The sequence below is a fragment of the Labeo rohita genome, chromosome 6 (genome assembly GCF_022985175.1).
Source record: "Labeo rohita strain BAU-BD-2019 chromosome 6, IGBB_LRoh.1.0, whole genome shotgun sequence".
In the NCBI taxonomy this organism is placed as follows: Eukaryota; Metazoa; Chordata; class Actinopteri; order Cypriniformes; family Cyprinidae; genus Labeo; species Labeo rohita.
The window spans coordinates 7,272,061-7,290,724 of record NC_066874.1 but is presented as its reverse complement, the minus strand read 5'-3'; the positions used below and the strand labels follow the sequence as shown (position 1 = coordinate 7,290,724).

The 18,664-nt window shown below is 37.3% G+C and overlaps 1 protein-coding gene across 1 annotated transcript; it reads left to right on the top strand.

Moving 5' to 3' along the window:
- Positions 1-542: 542 nt before the first annotated feature.
- On the top strand, positions 543-18,223 carry map3k2 (mitogen-activated protein kinase kinase kinase 2). The gene is made up of 17 exons (XM_051112054.1): positions 543-1,033; positions 2,804-2,876; positions 3,016-3,131; positions 3,291-3,331; positions 4,134-4,233; positions 4,331-4,444; positions 5,525-5,618; positions 5,918-6,048; positions 6,155-6,234; positions 8,404-8,471; positions 8,570-8,662; positions 8,777-8,995; positions 9,425-9,573; positions 9,658-9,789; positions 11,738-11,867; positions 12,199-12,376; positions 12,853-18,223. The coding sequence occupies exons 2-17, from the start codon at positions 2,873-2,875 to the stop codon at positions 13,070-13,072; spliced, it is 1,869 nt and encodes a 622-aa protein (XP_050968011.1). The 5' UTR covers positions 543-1,033; positions 2,804-2,872; the 3' UTR covers positions 13,073-18,223.
- The last annotated feature ends 441 nt before the right edge of the window (positions 18,224-18,664 follow it).

Sequence of the window (18,664 nt, the reverse complement as noted above, 5' to 3'; positions counted from 1 at the left end):
TCCATCTTTTCACACTAGAGACAACTAAGGGACTCATAACGGAATGTTCAAATGCTCACTGATGCTTCAGAAGGAAACATGCATTAAGAGCTGAAAAAATATAGATTTAAGCAAAATTAGAAAAATGTACATGCATTTTCATTCTGTTCAAAGGTTTACACCCCTGGCTCTTAATGCATCATTTTTCCTTCTGGAGCATCAGTAAGTGTTTGAACCTTCTGTAATAGTTGCATACGAGTGCCTCGGTTGTCATACTCAAGTCAATCATAAACGTTTCGTTTGCCATTAGCAGTATAGGCTGAACTGTCTAAATTACAAATAACCAAATGAAATATGTCTAATACATGCAGTAACGTGAGCTGCATTCGCGCACGCAGCAAACATGTGCCTGTAAATCAAATGGGAGTTGCTTCGCAAGAATTCCATGTTCTGATTGGTCGAGAAAAAGCGAACCACATTCTCTGATTGGCTAGAACTTGACACTGCGAATCTCTGGCCATCCGAGGAATTAATTAGGTGACAGTCGGCAGATGGCGCTGTGGAGTAACGTGAATTGTTTGAGTCAAAGGACAGCGGTGCTGTTCTAAAGTAGTGTGTGTCTGCGTGTGTTTTTAAGTGTACTTAATACCTAACATCTTTTGCTAAATGTGTGGTACGTTCTTTCGGATTAATTTTCTGACCAGACCTTCATGTTTGTGCATTGCTTTCGTCTTAGTTCGTTAATCTTACTATTCCTCTCTGTCTAATTGACAGCAGTTGATATTCGCAGGTCGAGCGCGTTGAATCTAATGTAAACAAACCCCGGTTTCGCGGTCGATGATTAGGTTGTTTTCATCCACAAACTCGTCTGGAATCACCGTCAGCGACTTTTACTAACCTGTGAAGTGTGTTGGACTCAGCGGGAGATGATTTGGCCGTGTGGTCAGGCCTTGGACTAAAGTTGAAGCCGTTTAATTGAGTCTGTCAGAGTGTCAGATTCGTCTCGAGGCCTCTTATCTGTGGATGAGGAAGTGAACGGACCGAGCTCACCCAGGTTGATCAATGCTTTTTATTTGTATCTGTTTTATTAGGAGACTGCACGATGAAGACATTTCAATCAGCTAAGCCTGTCAGAATCTCTCTGTTAGCTGTTAAAGCACAAAGTGGCTCGTTAGCATCTTGGCGCAATGCTAATTTTGGCCTAGAAAGCTAAGCGGCTAACTGTGTTTATAAATATGATTTATTGCCGTAGTTATGTTTAACATTGTGTCTTGATGCAAACGAGATTAAATGGAATATCTAAATGCCAGTGGAGACTTAGTAAAATATCAGCATGTAATCGCATTTGTTTAGTTTGACCTGCCATAGTTTTGACAGGTCTGTGTGCTAGCGAGCTAACAGTTAGCATGGTTATTAGCTTTGCGTGCCGTTAGATTATATCTATACGTTAATTGGAATTTTCTTTTATTATTTGTCATATTATGTGTGTAATTGTTATTCTGTTTCACTTAAACTGTATATTTACTTAATCTGTTTGTTTTACTTAAACTGTCATACATAGTCATGAACGTGGTAGAACCATGTCTTGACTTATGACATGCTCTGATAAGCTATTTATCTGTAATTTGAGAATGTACTTGTACTTTAGATGTCCTGATTTTGTGAGTTTAAATCAAGTATGTGTATCAGTCACACTAGCTGTTGCTGTCATCTAGTGTCATTCATAATTTTGACAGATGCAAAAGAAATAGTTCACCCCAAATTCAAATTTGCTGAGATTTCTCTCACCCTCAGGTTATCCAAGATGTATATGAGTTTGTTTGTTCATTAGAACAGATTTGGTGAAATTTAGCAGTGCCTCACCTGCTCACCAATGGATCCTCTGCAGTGAATGGGTGCCACAATACTATCAGTGAAAACCTGCATGTTTGTAATAAACAATTTCATCAAAACATTTTAAACTTCAAACCATAATTTTGCCTTCGCCAGTGGAGAAAGTCATCTAATCTAAATGAGGAGAGAAATATGCACAGATCAAGCAACTTTTACAAGTGGAAACAGTCCAAAGTAGTTATAAACAAGTATTAGGGCACATTATGACTGGTTTTGTGATCCAGGGTCACGTATGTTGGTAGATTTTGATGATGAAAGAACAACAGGGAGTGGGCTTTTTTTTTTTTTTTTTTTTTTTTTTAGCTAGAGGAAGAGGTTATATGGATTATAGACTCTTATTTTGGCAAGAAGCAATGATGTGAAGTTTAAAAACACTTTAATGGATTTATTTCTTACAAACACACAGCTTTTCACTTCACAAGATGTTAATTGACTGGAGTTGTGTGGATTGCTTATGATTGATTGTGATGATTTTCATTAGCTGTTTGGACTCTCATTCTGACGGCACCTATTCACTGCAGAGGATCCACTGGTGATGCAAATAAATTTCTCCAAATCTGGTCAGATAAAGAAACAATCTAGTCTACATCTTGGATGGCCTGAGGGTGATTTTTTTTTATATTTTTTTTTTTTTTTCTCCCAGCAAATTTTCAGTTTTGGGTGAACTATTCTTTTAATTCTAATGTCATGTGATAATTCTGAGTAATTGCAAAAAAAAATTCTCATTGTAATTTTGCATCCAACAGGTTTGCTTTCTGATGTGCTGCTATATCAAGAATAACTTTATGCTGCTCTGTGGCAACAAAGAACAATTTAGTGCTAGAGTCTTAATAGATTGTTAATGGTTTATATCACTTAGCACAAATATTTAATGTTTATCTTATTAATAAATAATGCTATTATTTATATAACAAAAAGTTTTCTTGTGCAGGAGAAAGGATCCCATTTCATGGGAGAATCCTGTTTCCTTTACTCCTGGGTGAACCGGTGATCTGTCAAAATGGGTATGTGTTTAGTTTTTTTTTAAAAATTGGTAAAATACTGAAAGAATTTTTAATCTGTTGAATGTACAAAGGATGCAGTCAGTGTTTATAATGAGAATTCAAAATTATAATAAGAATTTTTAATAAAAATACCTTGTAGATGAGCAGGAGGCCCTGAATTCCATCATGCAAGACCTGGTTGTGCTGCATCGATCCAGTCGACCATCTGTTCTGTCTGACCTGAGCAAACCCAAGGCATCCTCTCCCAAGAACCAGGTCTGTATTGACTTTTTTGTTATCCACCTCAGCACCGGCTGCTTTTTTTAGGAAGCTCAGACCAAAATTGTTATCTGAGTGTTGTTTGCACACATACAAAGAGAGTGTATAGTGTAAATTAAAATCATTGCATTAAAACTGTTTTTTTCTTGTCCACAGAATGATGTAAGGGTGAAGTTTGAGTACAGAGGAGAGAAGAGGTAATGACCACAATTCCTGCTTCTGCTCTACATCACTTCCTATTTTTAGCACTTCCCTCTAGAGGTTTCTCTTAATTAAACCTGTCCGACAGAGCCCTGTAGACGCAGTGTAATGGATGTTGTGTTAGCTGGTCCAAACCTGTGTTTTTATTTCCAGTCCTTTAGGATCACTTTACAATAAGATGTTTTGCTCTAAGCCAAATTAACTAAAGGGCTTCTTATTTAGTTAAAGTGTTAGTGAATTAGTGATGTAGTTTTGGGTGGTCATGTGTTTGTGTGCTTTTGTGTGTGTGAATGCAAAGACTAAGATCCAAACACTTCCAGAATAGATTCCACGTTGGAATATGAATTAATGAGTTTTATTTATTTGTTTATTTATTTTATTTTTTTATGTGATCACCAGTGTTAGGGGTAAAACATTACAAGTAAGTTGATTTGATTGAGAGAAATTGGTAGTGAGGTGCAGAGATACTTCCTTCAGCCTGAGGCTTATTAGTTTCATTTTTGGTATGAATGGGCCCTTACAGTTACCAATAATTATAACTTTTGTGTTTTTTGTTATTAAAAAACAATTAAGCAAGCCCAGCCCTGGTGACAAAAAGTAACACAATAAAGTAAAGTAATACATTACTTTACATAAAAATGTAAGTAATGTAATTAGTTACTTTTTATATAGTAAGAAAATATTATAATGCATTACTTTTAAAAGCAACTTTCCCCATCACTTGTACACTAATTATGTAATTACTATAATTTGCATTTGTGGGAACTATTTAATTGATGTTGTTTTATGTTACTTAAGGATCCTGCAGTTTCCTCGACCTGTCAGTCTGGAAGATCTGAGCGCCAAAGCTAAAGTAGCTTTTGGGCAGAGCATGGACCTGCATTATACCAATAATGAGGTAATAGATGCTACAGCTTTGTTGTGTTTATGATATATTTATTTAACTGTTTTCATATAAGCCTGTCTTTCTTGTTTTCCTTTTCTCTGTTGTGTAGCTTGTGATTCCGTTGCGTACTCAGGATGATCTGGATAAAGCTGTAGAGCTGTTGGATCGCTCAGTACATATGAAGAGCCTAAAAATCTTGCTGGTTCTCCCCTCCTGTACTCAGGTCAGTGGGCGTTACAAATCACTAGGGATGTGACGAGATCTTGTGGCACAAGATTTCGCAAGATCTGATATCCTCGCAAAATATTTTGCAGTGTTTACATTCAATTAATCCTTAAAATATCCAGATCTGGATTCAAACACCCACGAGATCTTATTCCTGAATGACAAAGATTTAGCTATGTCTGTTAGAACTGTTTCACATCGCGAGTGTCAGTGGAATGCGAGAAGCACGTTTTGTCGCTGCCCATGGTAATGAATCAGAGGGTCGGGGTAAACGTGAACGCAGAAAGAGCAACACAAACAGTCTTTTTAACCACATTATTATCATTATTTCTGTGTTACAGACATTTAAATAATAGAAGTACTGGGACAAAAGTTTATAGTTTGGGTATAAACACTTATTGTCTACAGTCGCGATCAAAACAGAAGTATCTTAACACTTGTATGTATAGTAATGCTTATCCTCTTCCGCCAGGAGGTGGCGACAACTGGCCGTTTAAAAAAGTATGCCACTGAATCATTCATTCAGGAGATTTCAAAAGTCTTAATGAAGTGAGACACTGACTGCTTCTTTGAATGTTTTGTTTGTTTGTTTAAATGATGATATGTTTTTAAAAGACTTAAGCAATGAACAGTTTGTCAGAACCACTGGTAAATTACGTTAGTTTAGTTTTCTAATGTTTTGTCTCCAGAATCGTGAGAGAATCATGGTCTCCAATTTATTGAAAACAACTGGGATTCTCAATTTATCCAGAATCGTGAAGCTCTTGTTTAAATGTTATTACTGAATATAATTAATTAAAATGGAAGTTTAATTTCATAAAGTTCAAAATGCACCTACATTTTTTTGCATTTTTTCTTTTTTTTATTTGAATAAAAGACTATTTTCCCTATATATTTCATCATTGAGGATTTAAGAAAAGTTTAAAAATCTCATCTCATTCTTGTGAACCCAGTCTCGTGTCTTGTCTCGTGGGATAAGGGTCTCGTCACACCCCTACAAATCACATTCAAAGAAAAAGTGCTAGTCTGAGATCTGTGACCTAATCTAAAAATGTCTTGAATGTTCTTGTGCTTTCAGAACTCTGTCTCCAAGGACCTGTTGCCAGCTCACGAGAATTTGGACAACACAGACTTCAGTGTTGCAGATAAAAAGAACATGCTGGCACTCATAGGTGGGTGTCATTTAGTGTTTCTGAATTGTGCCCTTGAAAGCAGTCAAGATAAAATCAAAATTGACCCCATTTAACATTTGTATACCTTTATGCACATTCTTGGCCTCATTGTGTGCAATTCATTGAAAAAATCTCTTTATCAAAACATAGTGATTTACTCTTCTTCTGAAATTACTTTCCATTTGGGTCAGTGTGACAGTTCACATTTACTTTTCAATTCCACACCTTGATCAACATTTCTCCATTCTATTCCGATTATGAAATTGTGTAAGGTGTTTGTTGCTCTCTTGCTTCTTCAGGTTCTCAGTCAACCGATCGTAGCTCTCCACCCCCAGGCTATATTCCTGATGCTCTGCAGCAGGTGGCCAGAAACGGGTCTTTCACAAGCATCAACAGTGAGGGCGAGTTCATACCAGAGAGCATGGACCAGGTACATAGTCTAACACATCAGGTTGAGCTGATGTGGTGTGCTAAGCTGTAACATAATTAGTCTGTGTCCTGATGGCCCATTTATCTTTTCCTCTCATTCTCTGTAGATGCTGGACCCTCTATCTATGAGCAGTCCTGAGAATTCAGCGTCAGGCAGCTGTCCTTCACTGGACAGTCCACTTGACAGGTGAACAACTAACCCACATATACATGCAGCCACAGTTAGACCATTATAGAAGATGGTACCTTGCCCGTAGACTTCCATTTAAAGTGCATTACTGAAAATTAGAAATGCACCGATTGCAATTTTTTGGCCGATTCCGATTTCCAATTTTTTTTGTAAGTGTGACCTGGCAATTACGATTTTCTTTCTAAGAACTATCATTGACAGCATATACAAACAAAACCTATACTTTTTTTTTTCCAATGCAAAAAAAGAAAAATTACATTAAAAAAATATTGAACATTACAAATCCCCTAATCTGGATCTCTCACTTAAACAGCTCTCAAAACAAAGTGCTCTGTGACTACAAAGAGCTAGAAACAACAAATAAGTTGATGTATAGAACAAAACAGATGTAATTTCCTACTGTTTTATGTCATTTTGTTCCTTAACCTTATTAAATGTTTCATCTTTAATATCAAATTCTTACATTGTTTCAACTAATTCAGTTTATTAATATGAAGAAACTGTAGAGTTGTTACCATTCACATGAAACAACTCCATCTTTCTACTGCAGAGGAAACAGAAGCTGCATCTGAAGTCTGCATCACAGACTGTTTGATGAAGCTGAGGTGCCATAAATGCATTTACACCACAAAATTGCAAATTGCATAATGATATAAGATTAATGTTTTAAATATTTTTTTAAACATTCAAATAAGAAATGTTCGGAAAATGCAATGATACTTTTAAATGAAGCCAAACCACCAGTAGATGGCGGCAAATGACTGTTTGAATGAGTCATTAATCCTTCATTCAACAGATTCGTTCTGATTCATTCAAAAACGAGGCAAGTGACTGTCTTTATGAATGGGTTACTGAATCATTGACTCACTTGATTTGTTCAAAAACATGGATTCATTCGGCAACAAAATGCCCCTGTGTTGCTTGGAGACACAAGTTCTGCTGTGATTTTAATTGGAACTAATTTTATCAGCAAAAACAGTCAATATTGTGTCTAAAGTCATTAATTGTAACTTGTTTATTGAGCTACTTTTGTATAAAATCAGTGTCACACTGCAGTCACGTTGATGTTTGGGGAAACATCTTGATCATGCAATGTTGCATACCTAAATCATATATTATAAATATCTTTTTTTTTTCTACCGCAGATGCATCTATAATTTTCTGTGTGCGCTGTTGCACTCATTTATTTTGATTTCTGCATAAATGCCTTTGACATACTCACTAGCTGCGTTTTCATTACCCTTCAGATTGCACTTTACATCTCAAACACGGCCACAATGCTTGTCAATGCAAGTCAATGCTTGTGTTTATACCAAACTCTCTTGTGTTTATACCATACTCTCTGTGCTCCTTCTGTAAAGATACACACATATGCCTCCTTAAGTAAATATAGCCTAAATCTGTTAGAATCTCACCAAAATCCATTGCCATGACTTATAGTGAGAGGAAAAAAAAAATGTTTTAGTTGCATAATATCAGGTAATAGAAATGCTGTTATTTCACACAACTTTTTTATCAACATTTATAAAATATCACAGTTTTACACACATCTGTAATGGAAAAGTGCCTACTCAGTCTGCGCAAGCCTCATCTGGCACGACATAAATACATTATCAGTCTGCGTAAGTGTGACGTCAAAACGGGCCGGCTCAGAATCAGCACACTGACCGGCCGGTCACCAGTCGGGCCGATCATGTAGAAAATCGACCAATTTTGGTCCATGGCCAGTCGATCGGTGCATCTCTACTGAAAATGCAATTTGAACTTGTATTCACAGCATTCCTTTAGTATGTCAGGAAAATGATTAAGTGACACAACTGTTTTCAACATTGCAACAAATCGGAATGATTATCAGAATGATATTAGAACGATTTCTGAGGATCATGTAATACTGAAGGCTGGAGTAATGGCTGCTGAAAATTTAGCTTTGCATCACAGAAATAAATTAGATTTTAAAATATATTAAAATAGAAAAAGCATTATTTCAAACTGTAATACTGTTTTTAGTTTTTTGGTCTAATAAATCCTGTAAGCATAAGAGACTTTTAAAATCTGAGTGACCCCAAAATTTTGTACAGTTTAAAATCTGACTGACCCCAAAATAATGTACAGTTCATGCTTGTAGTTAAATAATACTGAGTGAATTTTTTCACAAATCTCTTACAGTGATACCTATCCCAAATCCCGTATGCCTCGAGCCTTGAGCTACCCTGATAACCATCAAGAGTTTCCTGGTAAGCTGTTGCTGATCTTTCTGCTTTGATGTCATATGAATACTAACATTAATTTGCATTTCTAAGTCTATCTTGATTGTTTCTGCTGTATTTCACAGAATATGATATACCAGTGTTTGAAAAAACAGGGAAGGGAGGAACCTATCCTAGGCGATATCCCATCTCGTTTGGTCTGCACGACTACAGCGATGGTGAGTTATTTTTATTGGACCGTGGCCTTAAACAGAAGCTTTGGTAATTTTTCCATAAAGCAAAACCAAGCTAGCATGCGCTGTTTTTAAATTGGATCATCTTTCTCCGCTTAGGGCGAAAGACCTTTCCCAGGGCGCGGCGGACACAGGCTCACGGTTTTCGTTCTCCAGTGAGTTTCAGTCCTACAGAGCAGCAGAGCCCCAGCACTAGCAGCGGAAGCAGCATCTTCACTCCAGAGCTAGAAGAACCAGGGCGCAGACGCCGTGGCAGCGACATAGAGCCCAGCTCTAACCCCACTCTCTCAGTCATGGACATCAGCCCTCCAAGCCGCTGTGAGTGGATTTGTGTTTAGAGGAGAACATCTTCTGTTGTTCTTTTACACTTTCAAATCAAATCAACTTTTTTTTTAATTGGGATAATAAGAAATGTTAATTGAGCACCAAGTCAGCATATTAGACTGATTTCTGAAGAGTCATTGAAGACTGGACTAGCAGGCTGCTGAAAATTCAGCTGTGCGATCTCACAGGAGTAAATTAATTTTAAAACTTAGAATACAAAAGTTAATTTGACTCGGGTAGAAATTTCAGTTTGTGAGTGCATACTCTATAAAAAGATTTTTATAGTCTTTAATAACTTATAAATCCAGTTAAACAAGATCTCTACTAGAAAATTCATTTAAATACATTGGTCAAAAAGCAGAGAGGAAACTCTGTATGGTGTGTTGTTCTCTCTGTAATCGTCTGTTTTTTGCTTGTGTATAGCCCCTCGGGCTCCCACAAACTGGCGTCTAGGGAAGCTTTTGGGGCAAGGAGCGTTCGGGCGAGTGTTTCTATGCTATGACGCAGACACCGGCAGAGAACTGGCTGTTAAACAGGTGCAGTTTGACCCGGATAGTCCAGAAACCAGCAAGGTGAACATTGTTTTTCAGGCTTGTAAGGTTAATATGGTGTGTAGTGAACCTTTGCACTTATTGTGCTTTGTATATTGTGTTCAGGAGGTGAGTGCTCTGGAGTGTGAGATTCAACTGCTGAAAAATCTCTTCCATGAGCGCATTGTTCAGTACTATGGCTGCTTGCGGGACACACATGAAAGAACTCTTTCCATTTTTATGGAGTACATGCCTGGGGTAAGTATGTGTTTATTCACTTGAACGCACATGTTCTTGTAAGCTTACTGCGTTTCAAAAGTTTTTGCAGTGTTGGAACACTAAACAAAGACTGTGTTCTAAACTAATCAATAGTGTTTTATAAAGGGGTCAAACATTCACTATTCATCGTCACATTTCTAGACAATTGTGAGCAAACAGATATTGCTGTTAGTTGGTTAGCCAGAGACAACAAACTGTTAGGATATGTCGAAAAACTGTCATTTTATTTTCTCATCCAACTTCAAAACTCTCCTATATCGCTGTTTTTACCTTCGTTTTTTTTTTTTTTTTTTTGTAAAGGTTGTTTGACCCTCTTTGCACGTTCACCTGGGTCGGTGCTTCTGCAGCACGATTTTAAAGTTGGTGGAGAAAATGAGACGGGAGTTTTTCGGTTTTTCGACATACCCTGACTGTACTCTAACAGATTTACCCTCAGCGTCTTCTCCTCATGATGCGATCCGTAGTTTTACTGTGTCTGCGCAGTATGGTGTCTGGGCAATACGCTAATGTTTCATGTTGACGTCAACATGAAACAGCTTGGGATTTGTTTTAAAAAGACTTATATGACTCTGAGTCAACTCTTTTTTTTTTTTTTTTTTTTTTTTTTTTTTTTTTTTTTTTTTTGAGTGGCAAAAACTTTATACCCGGTGCACTTTATTTAGATTTTATTAAGATGTAAAACTTTGCGGGATGTTTTCATTTACTTAGAGCTTTGTTACACACTGCGTGGAAGGTAATTTTAAAAAATCCATAGTAGGGGCACTTAAGATTCAAAAAAACATTATTTTCCACAAACCGTACGTTATTGTTGCTCCTCTCTGCCCCACCTTTCTAAAACTTGCTGATTTTTACAAAGCTCATCATCTTGTGAAGTGCAGTGTGCTCTGATTGGCCAGCTATCCAGTGCTGTGATTGGCCGAATACTTCAAGCATGTGATGGAAATGTTACGTCCTATACTGTATTTAGAATATCTGCTTCCAAAGCAATACTGACACCCTTTATAAACGAGGCATTTGTTGCATCTAGTGGGGACATAATTACTGATTATAATGACTTCTTCTGTGTTTTAATGCGTTGCGTCATACCCCTTTAAGTAAAAATTAATTTATTACAGAAATATCTGAATGTGTACGTTCAAGTACATTGTTGTGTGTAATTAAATTAATGTTAATCTCACAAACAATAAATATACTTAACACGCTATAAACCCTTTCACACTGCGTGTTGATTCCGGAAAATTGCCGGAGTGCCTTCTGTGTGAACACAAACATGTTCCAGGATTTATCCCAGGATGGGGACCTGGTAACATTGCCGGGATCAGTCCCGGAACGAGCGCGGTGTGAACAAAAAAAAAACCAATGGTGTAAAGGCTGTGTTGTAATGAGGATGCAGGTTATCATGCGAAACTTTTACCGGGTGTTTTGAAGGCAGATAAACGTTCGACAAAAAAACTATGTGCAAAATGGAATTAATCAGCGATCAGGGAGCTCCGCATTATGTGCTGTCCGAGATCGTTCACCCGTTTAACTGTACACATCGCATTACACGTCATATCCAAATATCACGTCTTTGCAGTATCTATACGGGTTGTATGTGAACGCGCACACACATATAAAATCACTGGTGTGAATGAACCAAAATCGAATGATTCCTGGTCAAAACACGGGACACATTATCCTTGTATTTTCCGGAATCGCTGTGTGAAAGAGGCTTCAGTTTGTATTCTTTCAAAATTGGACATGACTGAAAGGATAACATGCGGTTCAATAAGTGAGAAACTGCCCTAGTGGATATTTGCTTAAGGATTTGTGCAACAAATGCCTTACATATTTATCCTGTTTTGTTTTTTTGGGAGAGAAACTTGTTTCAGTCAGGACTATGTAGATACTGTCTTTCTTTTGAAATTTGAAATTTTATGTTCTATAGGGCTCCATTAAAGACCAGCTGAAGTCTTATGGCGCTCTGACGGAGAACGTCACACGTAAATACACACGGCAGATACTAGAAGGCGTGTGCTACCTGCACAGTAACATGATCGTCCATAGAGATATCAAAGGTGAACCAACTGCATGTCAGTTATGATGAATTTTTGCACATATATACGTGTAGCATTTAAACTTCTTTTGTAGCTGTCATTTAAATGTTTCATTCTTCTGATGCTTCTGCATGCACATTAGCAAAATATTCACACTTCTTTAAAAATGAACATTGGCAGAGGTCAGTTCACTGTCATTTTTCCATATGTGAATGAAACAGTACTATTGTCATTACATTTTCTGCTTTTTAACATAGAACCGTTAATTTTGATGTTCTTAGATTTAATTACTAATCTCACATATTCCTTCCCTCCATGATGAATGTTTTTTCCCATTCTTTCATTCATGTAGGTGCCAATATCCTTCGGGACTCTGCGGGTAATGTGAAGCTGGGTGACTTTGGAGCGAGTCGACGGCTCCAGACCATCTGCCTGTCCGGAACGGGCATTAAGTCAGTGACAGGTACACCTTACTGGATGAGCCCAGAGGTCATCAGCGGAGAGGGGTATGGCAGGAAAGCTGATATCTGGTAAGCCCTTAAAGTCTGCATGAAATGAAAACTCACATCTCTTTTCTAAATGCATGTGATTTCAAATGACTCATTCATCCATGTTTAATTTTCAAAAATCAGTATTTGTACTCCTAATTTTTAATCAAATATCCTAACTCAACAGTGAAATGCCAGACTTCTCTTTGATGACACTTGCTTTCTTCAATCATTTATTCAGTTAAAACCCTATTAAATCCCTTTCTTACAATCAAGAACCTACTACAAGCTTGTCTCCATTCAATCAACAACCGATGGGTTTAAGTCCCTGCTGTACATTTTAAATATTGTTCAGCTTGAATGTACATCACAATATGGAAGAAAAATACTTTTTCGATTCATTGTCTGATGGCCTGGCTCAGCGTAGAAGACTCTGTCCTGTTTCTAGCACACTATTAGAAAAGATTGTCTTTGTGTGTCTTACATTAACAATAATGTTAATGCCACCCTGATTTCAGGAGCATCGGCTGCACCGTGGTGGAGATGTTGACCCAGCGGCCGCCCTGGGCGGAGTACGAAGCAATGGCAGCCATTTTTAAAATCGCCACACAGCCCACCAACCCCACTCTGCCGCCTCACGTGTCGGACCACTGCCGCGATTTCCTTAAACGGATTTTTGTGGAGACTAAACAGCGTCCTGCTGCTGAGGACCTATTACGGCACACTTTCGTCCACTAGCCACTCCCCCTTCCATCTCTGACCAATCAGAGACTTCCATAAGTGTCTGTAGGACCATCTCCTTTTCAGACTCCTCCTAGAAGGCCTACGAGCCCCTAGTCGGACCAGAGCGCATAGCGAAGAGGGCAACGGCCTGATCTCACACCTCCGCTGGGGCAGGAGGGTGATTTGGAGCAGCTTGATTCCGTACGAAAACATTGCACCTTAATTTCACTCAGGGGTAAGTACCCCTAAAGACTAACGGATATCGGTACCCCAAAAAACTATCGGATGTTGTCTTTTAAAGGCTTTCTTTTGTTCGTTTTTAATGTTTTGATATCCCCCATGATTGTGGAGAGCCTTTGCTCTGGGGAGTCCAGTTGGGTTCTGGATGCACTGGGTTAATGCAGGAAGATCTTGGAATGTCAACCCCAGAACAAGGCAGGTACACCAATACGCTGCTAAAGGGTAAAAGAAAAAAAGTGAAACGAAACAGAATAGATGACGAAATGCATGGGACTCTCCAGCCCGGCTGTCGTGGCTTCTAAAAGTTCTCATTTTCTTGCACAGTCCTTCTAGAACTTACACACACGTACATGAACTCTGATCGAAGATCTTACTGTAGAATATTTACTCACTATGCTGTACAAACATTTACGTTTGCTGAACTCTCACCTTCTGATCGCAACCACATACCGGAGTGTATTCGCTCTTTCTAGCTCTAGAACTCGTCAGGATCTTGTACCCGTTTCTGCTTTGTTTCAGTTTTTAATGTGTGCCTTTTTACAACGTCTCCTTCTTCCTTCCTCCTTCCTTTTTTTTGTATTCTGCTCTGTCTGATCATTTTTCTAGATTTTCTAGGTTTAATGCACAGCTACTCACAAGTCTTTCTGACTTTGATCTGTACAGGAATTATTAGGACAGGTCGGCTCCTCATACTGTTTCTAGATCAGCATAAGCAGCCTCTGCCTTTCCCCCCCTTTGGTCCCTCTGCTGACAAACTGATCTCGGGTCAGATTCACCTGTGCATTCTCTTAACACAGTGCCGTACACTTCAATCTGATCAGGTAGGCAGGTTGAATACACACTCACTCACCAAAGCGAAAAAAACAAAACCCAGACCACACAGGCAGGGTTTAGTGCCTGGACATTTTACAGTAAGAGTCACTCTGATTCCAGTATAAATCTCAAGAACATCAAGTGTTAGATTTGAATAGAGAAATGGATTGCTCTCAATATGAACACTGTAAGTGCACTTCTAGTGAAGAAAACACAACCTGGATCCTTTCTGCTGATATTTTCCATGATGTTTCAAGTCATCAGAAGTGTTCTTGTCAGAAGTTCTCACTCTAATGTATTTCCGTAGATTTCAGAATATGCAGAAGTTCACAAATCCTAACAAAACTCAACACTTGACAGTACGGTTTGCCTATAAATTAACCTCGCTATCCCATGATGCCTTGGGACAGGACGTTTCACCCGTTCACACTCTTTGTCAAGCACTTGGTTACACTCTCTAGTAGATGCTCCTGAATATTTTAGTGAGCGGTCACGTTGCTGTTCAAGTCTCATTCAGAGATGTCTCCTAAACGTAGTGCTGTAGTGCCTGCCTTCAGACGTAGGTGATTTCGTACCTTTTGCTCCTTCCTTAATCCATTGGGTTTGTTTTCTTTATTCTTTGTGTCACAATCTGCAGTTCTTAATTAGAAAGCTATTTATTCTTTACCCTCTCATAAATATGAGAGTTTGGTACTTGTGAGTTAGCATACCTGTGTTAATTTAATAATCATAGAATGGAAACACAATTTAAGCAGTGATTTCATATTGCTTACTTATAGTGACCTGAGAATATACGAATAAGCTTCATACTTATGGTCTGTTCACACAGGACAGGTTTTTGTGGTTTCTGCGCAAGCTGTAAATTGTTGGTTTATTATGTGGGTCAGTGACATTATGCCATAATTATATTTTTAATGTATTTTTTTTTTCAAAGCTTCTGCTCACCAAGTCTGCATTGATCCAAAGTACAGCAAAATCAGTACTTTTTAAAAAATATTTAAATTTAATACTATTTAAAATAACTTTTCTTTTTGAATGTATATTAAAATGTAATTTATTCCTGTGATCAAAGATACATTTTCAGCATCATTACTCCAGCCTTCAGTGTCACATGATCAGAAATCATTCTAATATGCTGATTTGCTGTTCAAGAAACATTTTTTATTATTATTATCAATATTTAAAACACTGGATTCTTTGACTAGACAAATTATAGAAATTAATACTCTTATTTAAAAAAGGTGCTTTAAATTGATCAAAAGTGATGATAAAGGCTGTTCTTCTGAACTTTCTATTCATCAGAGAAACCTAAAAAAATTCTACTTGGCTGTTTTCAACATATTAATGTTTTTTTTTTTTTGAGCATTAAATCAGAATATTAGAATGATTTCTGAAGAATCGTGTGACTGGAGTAATGGCGCTAGTAATTCAGCTTTGAAACCAGGGATAAGTTACATTTCAAAATATATTTAAATAGAAAACCGTTATTTTAAATAGTACAAATATTTAAAATGTTTTGCTGTACTTTGCATCAAATAAATGCAGGCTTGGTGAGCAGAAAATACTTCTTTAAAAAACAAATCTTCTGTTCAAAAGCTATATATATATATATATATATATAGTATATCAGGGTGATAACTGTCCTGATATAATATTTAAAAAATATTTGATTTAAGATGTAGCAATATATTGAAAAAAACAAACAAACAATTATTTAAATTATTTATTCTTAGTCTTTTATTTAAAAAAATGCTTTACTGTTTTGTAATTTTTAATTAAAAACCAATGTGCTGATGGACGCAAGAAAAGAAAACTTATATCAGGAAATGATATTCATAAACAGGGTCCGTTCAGACTCTTTAGAAAATTTACGACAATACTTTTTTGACAGGTTAGTTAAGGTTGTAAAATGTCATGTGGTGTTGGTACCCCAAAAACTTTAAGATATTTAACAAAAATGTAATAAATAATGAATTCATTAGTCTGTTTTACTTGAAAAATCGATTTTGATTTTTAAAAAATAGTGATTAAAATGTACGCTCAAGGCATGTACTCAAGGAATGTTATTGGTTACACCATTTTTACAGTTGTTAGACTCTAACTGAACCAACAAAAAGTACTTTTTTAAGAATCATGGAGGCTATTTGTCATTGACCCATTGTTTGTTTTAAAACGATGAACCAATGAAGACTAAAAACATTCTTTTCGAACTTGACCTGTCTAGCTGTTTCAAAGCAAGAACACGTCTTGTGTGAACGCTGTAACTGTAGCGTAAACTACCCCGGGCCGATCGAATGTGATAACATGAGAGCCTAGCTTTTCGCTGTCAGTAAGGATAATAATAGCAATGAGACTGCATGTGGTACTCGTTTTTCAGATAATATGATTACACTCCAAGCAAACGTTTACAGTTTTCTGTTGGTGACTTAGAAAGTCTACCTCCATTGTGTGGAGTTACTTAGGAATGATTTCATGCGGCTGTTTCAGATCACGATATCTGGAAGTGAAGGACATGGAAGACCCGCTCACACAATAGACCTACTGTATTAGCAGTTCTCTATCCGAGGCCCCCTTCAGTCATGTAAACATGGGCAGGCAACTATGTTCACGCTTGCCCCTTTTAGCCTTTTTTGTTCATGATGCCATGTGACTTGGGCCCACCTTTGCCAACCCTGGGTTGCTTTGGCAGTATTTGAAGGAATTTCTCCGCACTCAGTATAATGAGCAAAATTTCTGGTCTGTAGAGGTTTAAAGTGCCAGTTCGTAGAACTAAAGCCACATTTATTTTCATTCAAGCATTACTCGTTCAGATGTACAGACATACTACAAAAAAGTAGGCAGTGTATGTTTGTAATGTATGTACTGTTAAAATTTTTCTTTTGATGCTGAAATGTTTGCACATTTTGAGACCATGATTTTTACACTGATTTTAATACTTTTGCCAGTGTTCGTCAGTCATTCTGTGCGCGCGCGTGTTTGTAAGCGATGTGCGATCTTATGTGAGTCTGAATGCTTGTTTTCTGTTGAAGCGGATATGAGAAAAAAACAATTCCCCTGGTTACCAGCTTTGTTGGTTAGTCACATGGTCACTCACTGATGTAAAGTCTGGTTGTGGTCAATTCATTGCCACTGTTATGTCGCAACTCGTTCCTCAATCATACGCACTTGCAGAGTTAACAGACCGATTCAGAGTTGCACGTCTAAATGCTGACTGGTGCCAAAGAAGCTGACTTGGACCAACATGACTGGTATCCTTGCCGGAGGTCGTTGTAAAGCAAATTGGGAATCTTCCTACTGGAATGTAATGTCAGATTGTCTTTTCACCACTAGGTGGCATCATTCAACTATTTGCCTGTATATAAATTGATTTTTTTTTAAAATTAGAAATATCTCTCTGGTTTAACATTAGAGTTTCATAGCTGCAGAACACATTGTTTATTTATGAAAGTAATTACAGGAAGTTCTCCATCAACTCAAACAGGCTGGATTCGTTAGTGAAACACGCCACTGCTGCCACTCCAGGGTCATGAATGCACTTTGTATTTGTTTGTGTGATTGTTATATTGTCTGAGTGTGTTTGTCTGTGTTTCAAAGAGACTTCTTTTCTGTGTGCCGGTTGAGTGAGATTATTGCCAGCGCACTCAATGCCTTGCGCCTTGTACAACTGATGACAGAAAAGTAAAAAAACAAAAAAAACAAAAAAAAGATAAAAACAAAAGAAGTTTAGAACTCTGAAATGTACGTTTTTTTAGACAGTACACTTATCTGGTACAGAACTTATATCTGTTGTTTGTCCTCTTTGTCTATTGTATGAGAAAAGCCATGTTTATAATTCAATTTGGTTTGTGACCAATAAGCCTGTTTATATCAAATCTGTATATCAGTGGTACGCATATTTTTTTTATATATATATTTTTATTTTCTCTGTTTTTTTAACTCAAAATTCTAAGCATGATTGGCATCGTAAAGGCCCACCGGGGCTCCGTGCTCTGCTGATGGCAGTACTCATCGGCCTATTTGCAGGATGACATCATGAGATTGTCTATGACGGCTGGCACTTTGTAAAGTGTTGCTAATGATGATGAAAATAAATAATAAAAGATATTTATTTCACATTTTATGGTGCTACATTTATTGCTTGATCTTCAGGTTATGCTGCATAATTATCTTTCAAAATTCTTTATTTTTTATTTTTCTACATACAGTTGAGGTCAGAAGTTTGCATCCCCCTTTGAGAATCATAAAAAATGTTTATTGTAAGAGGGATCATACAAAATGCATGTTTATTTAGTTATTTATTTAGTACCGCTGTTCTTCAGAAAAAATCTTCGGGTCCCACAAATTCTTTGTTTTTTTCCAGCATTTTTGTGTATTTGAATCCTTTCCAACAATGACTGTATGAATTTGAGATCCATCTTTTCACGCTGAGGACAACTGAGGGACTGATATTCAACTATTACAGAAGATTCAAACACTCACTGATGCTCCAGAAGGAAAAAAAACGATGCATTGAGAGCTGGGGGTGAAAATGTTTGAACAGAATGTAGAATGGAA